The following is an 8,839-nucleotide window of genomic DNA, read 5'->3' as shown; positions in this document are numbered from 1 at the left end:
GAGGACTTTTCAAGCTTGAGGAGATATTTGGTGGCCTGTGTTGGGTCGAGAGTCTTCTTGCCAGGTGCAATTGCAATCTCATCTTCAGTAGGTGACTCAGTGTGATCCTTGAGACACAGGTATAGACAATACATAGCCAGAAAGTGTGTTTTGATATGACCAATAAGACCTGCCAGTGCCATTGAGAAGACAGTCATGTCAGAAAATGTCAGGAAGCTAAAACAAGATGCTCACCATTCAGGCTACTTCACATTGCCTTTGTAATGGTCAGAATTTTTTGCTGACCATGGTGACACTTGTAGTGTTTGTCGCCCGCATTTCCCTCACTGCCAAGAGCATTCTTTAGCACATCTTCATAAAACAGATAAATCAGATTGGTTGGTCTACGTGGCCAAGATTGTATTTAGTGTTGTCACTGGTCACCACAATATCCAGAACATTACCTTTGAGTGCTTTTTCACAACAGGAATTCGGCCTTGATGGTGACTGCGCACCACCATTATCTTCATCTTCAACTTCCTTGACTCGAGCTTGCTTAGACAATTGAGGTTCATTGGCAGCTGAAGAATTTCTTGTAGCCTTGCGCTTATATTTTGAGCTGGTTTTCTTGCGGAGATGACGTGCATTAGGATCGGTATTGCCACCACATAGGCGGGACAGTTTTCATAGGTAAGATCATTGCAAGCTGCAAAGCATCAGCAACAACTGCGAGTGATTAAGACAAGCTTACCTCCACATTGGAGATCTCATGGTCCTGGATGTCACTGTGCGAGTCTGAATCTGAAGAGGACTCAGAGCTGGACTTAGAGCCCTGAGTGAAATTAGCGTCATCAGCATCTGAGGCCTCCTCGATTGCAAGACATGAAAAATAATTGTCATTGTCAACAGGAATAGTTCATTTGGGACACGATGGGGATGGCGGGGATGGCATGAGGGCTGATCTTCATCTTTGCCCTCAGCTTGGATAAGAGCATTCATGCGCTCGACATTTTTTGGACGTCTCCCATGCCCAAGAACTTCATGAAAGTCTTGATCTACAGCAGGATTCAAACCAGAAGAGCTTGGGGAGGCCATTGAGCGAAGGTACATTGTCACAAAGTGAGAAAATACAAGTAGTAGATGGGGGAAGGGAGCAGCACTCGAAGGCCTAGTGCCAGTAGCCTTCAATTTTGATGCATGAGGCCCGTAGTAGTACCTGCTGAGAATCAGCAGTGTGTTCTTGACATTGGAAACATTAGAATATGATTGATTAGAGATTGTGAGAGAAAACATACCAGCAAGTTCATGATTTGTGTGATATTGAGGTACTGGACGCTACTGAAGAAGCTAAACAGTAGGGTCAGGAACAGGTAGTTGTCATTGGTGTCGAAAAAAAGCAATGAGGCTGCCAGGCCCACACTGCCTAAACAAGTCCGGCGGCGCAAAGCTTATCTATCAATGATTCATCACACATAGTAGTACTATGTAGTATGTACTTATTTATGATATTTAGAGCCCCATATGTCCCATATGATGGCTGCATACAGCCGTACACATACAGTGTTATATGGTACAAAAACCAATGTATACCGTAACCATCAACCTGAGTCAGAAGTGCCGACAGTACGGGTACGACTACCGTATGACGGTCCCGTATGGTCCCGTTATACGGCGTACGGTGACCAGCCCTAGCCAATGATGTTTGTGATGTATTTTGGATCAACAACTGGGTCATGAATGACAACCAACAATGGAAGGATCACATATGATTGGACTCAAGGAGGATGTTGGAAATTAATGTTAGAACTGACAAAATGCAGATAAATGTACCTTGAGGATTCACTTCTGAATGGGCTCATTGGGAGTGCATCCAACTGGTCTTATAGCTAAGCAGTTCATACAACAGAATCTAAATCTGTTTGTGTGGGTTCAAAACCTGCTAAAGATAAAATCTGCAAGTGAACATCAGAGTCAAAATCTGTTTCTCTTGGACTGCGCAGGTTTGAAACCTGCCAATGATAACATTTTCATTTTATGAAAAAATCAGACCTTGACATTTCCTCATGAATCATATATGTGTTTTTCCTGGGTGAACACACCTTGACATTGACTCATGTGTACTTTCATGTTGTAGCTCATGCTCCCAAACATCTGCTTTATACGGTGTTTGTGAATGCACTTTTCTGTGTCCAAGAACATCTCTGAGCTCCATGTGACATAGCTCCACATCCTGAGCACAAATGCCTCAAATCATGCTTTAGGGTTTCTATAGCTTTCATCCCGCTGCCATGCAGTACAAATGTGTATTCCATATTTGATCCACAAGGCTTCATTGATGCATGTCGATGAGCGTCTTGATGATCAATTGCAGTAAAATCAGGTCTTATGGCTTCATTACAATCTCCATTAAACATTCTTTTAGAATAGGATTGCAAAAACTGAGACCAGAGTCGAGTACTAAAGATGAGAAAGGTTCAAACACGAGGTGGGCAGAAGCAAGAAGCATGCATCACCTCACCTAATTTGCTCATAGACTAAACTCTAGGTTAGCCTCATACCTCAGCTATCAGCTGGAAAAACAAAAAAATTCTGCTGTAGAGACTCATATCTTTGTAGGCTCATAGGATCCATATTTACAACTCACTTTCAGGCTCAGTTTATACACCATTATCCTCCTAACATATTTTGACTCTGTTTCAATGTCTACTTGGCTAAGACCAGTGGGATGGAGCTCTCAGGAAAGTATGCATGAGTCAATGTCAAGGCATGATTTCATAGAATAAAAAATGTTATCATTGGCAGGTTTGAAACTCACAAAGTTCAAGAAAAACAGGTTTTGACTCTGATGACAACTTGACCTTGACTAAGACCAATAAAGATGAATGTCTGAGATACCATCTATCAGCAAGTATTCAAGGAATGTTCTAATAGAAAGAATGCAACATTCAACAGGTTTCAAACATGTTGCATTCCAATGGAAACAGATTTTGATTCTGTTATGACAACCACTTGGCTAAACACAACTTTGATGAATGTTTAAGCAAACCGACCATGAGCATGTGTCAAGGTGCATTTTCATAGAAAATGAATCTTATCATCGGCAGGTTTTAAACCTACACAGTCCAGGACAAACAGATTTTGACTCTGATAATCACTTGGCAATTTGATCTTTAGTAGGTTTTGAACCCATGCAGACAGATTTAGATTCTGTTGTATCAACTGCTTGGCTAAGACCAGTGAGATTCACTTCCAATGAACTCGTTCAGAAGTGAATTCTCAAGGCACATTTTATCTGCATTTTGTTAGTTCTTTCAATAGCATGGTCACCATTGATTTTTTTTATTCTGCTCTTTTCCTCTAAAAAATTACTAGAGGCAAATGCAAGTATCTTTGACGCAAAGTTCAATATATGACCAAAGTCTTGATGCAAACTCGGAATGATAAGTACAAGAGCAATTTAATTTTATCCAAAGGTCTTGACTTGGTTGAAGAAGAAGAGCAGATTATACATCGAACTTTCAAGTTCGATCCTAATGACCTGGGGAATGAGGAAGAATACACATCTGTCAAGACTGAGATTCAAAAGAGCCATCCGGTCATTATTCGCTTATGTGTAAGGTTGAAGTGCACTGTATTTGAGACCTTTCATCATCACGCTCCACTCCTCTCGCTTTTTGAAAGTGCTGTATTGCAGTCTGTATTTAATTCATCTGTTCAGCTGAGGGAAAACATTGTGAGTGACAGAGAACAGTAGACTTGCCTTGCAGATTCACTTCTGAATGTTTTCTTTAAAGATGAATCTAACTGGTGTTAGTCAAACAGTTGCTACAACAGGATCCAAATCTGTTTCAAATCTGTGCATGTGGGTTCAAAACCTGCTAAAGATGAAATTGCTAGTGATTATCAGAGTCAAAATCTGTTTCTCTTGGAATGTGCAGGTTTGAAACCTGCCAATGATAAAATTCATTTTTTTAAATAAAACCGCACCTTGACACATGCTCATGGTCGATTTGCTTACAAGCTCATCAGAGTTTATGTAAGTTGCTTCTGAATGAGTTCATTGGGAGTGCATATAACTGGTCTTAGCCAAGCAGTTGATACAACAGAATCTAAATCTGTCTGTGTGGGTTCAAAACCTACGAAAAATCAAATTGCCAAGTGATTATCAGAGTCAAAATTTGTTTCTCTTGGACTGTGCAGGTTTGAAACCTGTCAATGATAAAATTCATTTTTTTTAATGAAAACACACCTTGACATATGCTCATTGTCAGTTTGCTTGCAAGCTGATCAGAGTTGTGTCCAGCAAAGTGGTTGTCATAACAGAATCAAAATCTGTTTCTATTAAAGTGCAACAGGTTTGAAACCCGTTGAATGTCGCGTTTTTTCTATATGAACATGTCTTGAACATTTGCTCATAGACAGCATCTCAGACATTGATCTTCATTGGTCTTAGTCAATTTGTCACCAGAGTCAAAACATCTTTTCTCAAAGACAGTCTTAGCCATGTTATTGCCACAATAGATTCAAAATCTGATTATTCTAGACTGAGCAGGTTTGAAACCCACATGGTTACTTTTTTTTTTCATCAAAATATACCTTGAATGAACATGTGTCCATGGATGGTTGTCTCAAAAACTCATTATAACCTGTCTTAGCCAAGTGGTTGTTACAACACACTTATAGTTTGTTTCTCTTGGGCTTGGACTGTGCATGCATGCTTATAATATGCTGAGTGATAACCCCCAAACTAGGAACAAAACAAGAATCGCACAATCCCCACCCATTATCAACACACCCTAAGCAAACCTGAGGTAAACCAGGAAGTAAAGCAAGTATGTGATAATATGTAATATAAGGGTCCATGACATATACATATGGAATGTATGTGCATAGCACCAGAGATATTGTCAGAAACACAGAAATAGAATAGGAATATGTATTGAAGGGATATGCAGCATATAACCTGCAGGTGGTAAAGAGCAAGTACACAAAGCTGCTGATGCCCTCACTCACAGAACTTTGCAATTTTTGTTACACCTTCCAAGAGGTCACTGATTCCCTGATTGAAAAAGATCATATAGAGAAGGCCAAAAGGAACCATATGTGGCTAGCAGGTTTTCCTAGTGATATCCAAGTGCTCCTATGCACATGCCTAATGATCAAATTTCCTGACCATCACCTGCATGACCCTTACCCATTTGCAGATGTAGATGCAGCTGCCAAGTTCCTAATTCCAGGAATGGGTGTGGCAACCCCAGAAACTGACTCATCCCCAAGAATTTGTTCCAGGTATATGCTTCATGCATGAGCACACCAAAAAGCTTGACCTAGATCCCACCAATTGGCTATGACCCAAAGATCTTAAGCTAATACACTGGCTCATTAGAGTTCACAAACTTGCATTTGCTAGGTGTGCCTCAGAGCAGGGCCACCTCAATGAAACATATTTTTCACTCTATAAGATCCTGACAGTGCCACACACTCCATGGTCACAGTGCAACATCCCAATACCACCTACAATCACCAGCCAAGTCATTTGTATTATCAAGGAAAAGATTTTGTCAGGCATATATGAGCTGCCAACAGCCACCTATCACTCATGCTGGTTTTGTGTCATCAAGAAGGATAGCCATTCATTGTGCTTAGTCCACAACCTACAGCTGCTCAATGAAGTCACAATTTGTGATACATCACTTCTGTCTTTCCCTGACTTCCTAGCTGAAATGTTTGCTGGATATCCAGTTTATGCTATGTTGGATTTGTATGCCAGTTATGACCAGCATGCGCTTCACATAGACTTGTGTGACATGACTACCTTCAGGATACCCCTAGGGCTGCATCATTTGACCGCACTTCTGCAAGGACATGCTAACACTGTACAAGTTTACCAAGGCAATATCTTGTTTATACTGCAAGACAAAATACCCAAGCTCACATCGCCATTCATAGACAATGTGCCAATAAAGTCGGTAAAGATCCAATACCAAGATGTAGATGGTCCTTATGAGACCATATCTGGTAATCCAGGCATCTGCCGTTATATGGGAATACTGCATTGTCATTCACCGCATCCTGCAGTGCTTAGAAAACATAGGTGCAACAGTATCCACAACCAAGTTTGTACTAGCTGCACCATCAGCGACTATTGTCAGCCACAAGTGCACTTTCAAAGGGTGCATGCCTGATGAATATAAGATACAAAAGATCTGTGATTGGCCAGAGCCAAAAAATCAGTCACACATGCAGTGTCTTGCGCATTTTCATTTGTAACTTCTTGTGCATTGTGCGCCTGCTAATCAATTTGACCAAAAAAGATGTACCATCTGAGTTCGCCAAGGAGCAGTGTCAAGTAATGCAAATACTCAAGGACTTCATCATAGATTCACCCATGCTTTGGTGGATAGACTATGAAAGTGGTGTAGAGATACAACAATGGCTTAGCAGGGAACATGTAATGAACTCTCAGCCAAATATAAGGTGCAGTCTGGACAGCGAGTCTGGGTTCAGAATTCGCAGTTCAAAACTGCACGTGATGCTCACATGTGAGCGGGATCAGCCGACCAAATCTGTACCATCACCATCACCTTGCTGACATGTCTGATAAATCTAGTATCAGCTCTTCACATTCCCTGTGATCTCGAGGCACCATTGATGTAGCCTTGGCTGCCACCTCTGGAATCATCCACAAGGCTCCCACAGTCTGGTCAAAGGTGGAGGAAAGTACCTTCCTTGACTTCCTTCTACTCACCCTGCCTTCATCAGGTGATGGAGGCTTCAAGATGGCAACTTTCAATCAAGCATCTGCGGACCTCAAACTCAAATACCCACATCAAAGGGGCAAAGAGAAGACTGGTGTGGTGTGCAAGAACAAATTCACAGTGGTATGTTTCTATTGAATGTTTCAGTCAGCAATGTCATCTCATGTTTTTATAGCTCAAGAAAGTGTATCACACTATTGTCGAAATCAAGCGCACATCAGGTTTTATGTGGAGTAACGAGCATGGGGCATTATGGATTGAAAAGATGATGTATGGGCACATTTTACCAAGGTATGCATCTTCTAGTGCTGCTGCGGTCCGGTTCTCATTGGTTCGGTCCATGGTTCTCATGTCAGCCAGAACTGGACCGGTGTAGCACTTGAGATTGCGCTAGGCTTGTATTCAGCTATTTTCCAATGCATGTCAAATGCCCATTGCACACAAATCACTTCCCAATGTTATCCGACACTCACCCACTCAATCCAATGTTTATCCACTAAACCCGATGCTAATCCACTAATCCGATGTTTCCTGTGCATCAGACCCGATGTTTTCCCATGCACTTGTCCTCCCTATGTCTTGTCCTGTCATATCTATCCCCACTAGGTGTGCAGTTACTTGTTTTCACATCGCTAACATTGTAGAACACATTATTACATGTCCGCAGTACATCGTGTCTTATTACATAGGACATTGGACCCGAAAATCAGTGCTACTACTTTCGCCTATAGCACTCCGAAATTCTACATAGACACTATATATTTCGCATACCTTCTACCTATTTACTTACCTTTCTACCTCCGAGTAGGAGGAGGTCATCCAATATTAGTAGTTCTTAGCTGAATTCCACAATATCATCCATTCTTTATCCGAAACACTCCGAAACATCTCACAGTACCCCGCCATTCACTATCACCGACATTCATTATATTCCTGATACAAACCCGATGCAAACCTGACACAGCCTGACGAAACCTGCTAACCCGAAAACATAGGACCCGACATTTTTGATATTGGACTTGTAATTATACCTTCAGACTTTGTTTCCTGCACTTCGGATTATCTTCGTTTTCATATAACTGATTATTCTAATACCATACAGCAAGCCCCTCGGGTCGAACACACTTGTCTTGCAAGTATAGCAGACTAGGCTGTGCACAACCAAAACACATTTTTTCATATTGCTAAACACTTACTTCGTGTAGTGTCCAGCAATTGTTGTATCTCTACACCAGAAAACGGTTCTGGGTTCGACGTCTTCCCAAACCATTCTGAACCCTTGTCGACTTCGACTTCGACAATGTCAGCCTCAACGTCAAACCGTCGTCTTTGGGATTTGCACTCCTGATTAATCAGGCTACCTTTAGCATTTTTCAAGGTAAGTACTAACTAATCACAATTCTCTGACCTACTGACATGTACTTAACTATGTCAGACAATTATGATCCTCCTCTTCACTTTGATTGATCTCCTCAGATACTACCATTGTTCTGGGATACATCTCCTTGCTCCATGCACAAAACAAGCACCGGACAGCGAAATTGTGAGTTGTCTTCCCTGAAAATGTCTCAAGACGCATGCACTCTCAATGCTGATGGCTCCCTCAAGGATGCCTTCGATATCATATTCTACAATGATTCAGACAATAATGCACCACTACCGCAGGCCCCATCTTCAGCTCAATCTACTGCGAAGGATGCCTACTCCATTTTACTCCAGGCTGGATGCACACCAGCACTAGTTGCAGCTGGTTCGCAATGTTCCACTTGCACCTCAAAACCCTCTGCTCACATTCGGGATGCTGATAATGCAGCCACAGTGTCTTCATCAAGGAAACATCCATTATCTGACGCCACTGATACTCCAGTGCCCAAGAAAGCCACCATGTGATTTTTGTCTCCTCTGGACTCTGATGGTTTAGGTGTCCAAAAGCAAATGCACAGTGGATGTCCATACCATATTTACTCACATTTCTGATGGGTGGGTCTGCAACTTGTGCAAGTAAGTTATCCATCTATTTTTTCAACTGTTTCTTACTTTGTGTAAGGGCTGCTGGTGAACCTGGCTCAAAGCATACATTTCGCAGCGGCACTTCAACATTG

The 8,839-nt window shown here is 41.7% G+C and overlaps 1 protein-coding gene across 1 annotated transcript; it reads left to right on the top strand.

Annotated features, from left to right (window-relative positions):
- Positions 1 to 8,288: 8,288 nt before the first annotated feature.
- On the top strand, positions 8,289 to 8,549 carry F5147DRAFT_557548 (uncharacterized protein; the record flags this gene model as incomplete). The annotated part of the gene is made up of 1 exon (XM_041430530.1): positions 8,289 to 8,549. A coding segment is annotated over one exon (261 nt), but the record flags the coding sequence as incomplete, so codon positions are not given.
- Positions 8,550 to 8,839: the final 290 nt, after the last annotated feature.

This window comes from Suillus discolor (assembly GCF_016758755.1).
Source record: "Suillus discolor strain FC423 chromosome Unknown F5147scaffold_239, whole genome shotgun sequence".
Classification (NCBI taxonomy): Eukaryota; Fungi; Basidiomycota; class Agaricomycetes; order Boletales; family Suillaceae; genus Suillus; species Suillus discolor.
This window is presented reverse-complemented; position numbering and strand designations above follow the sequence as displayed.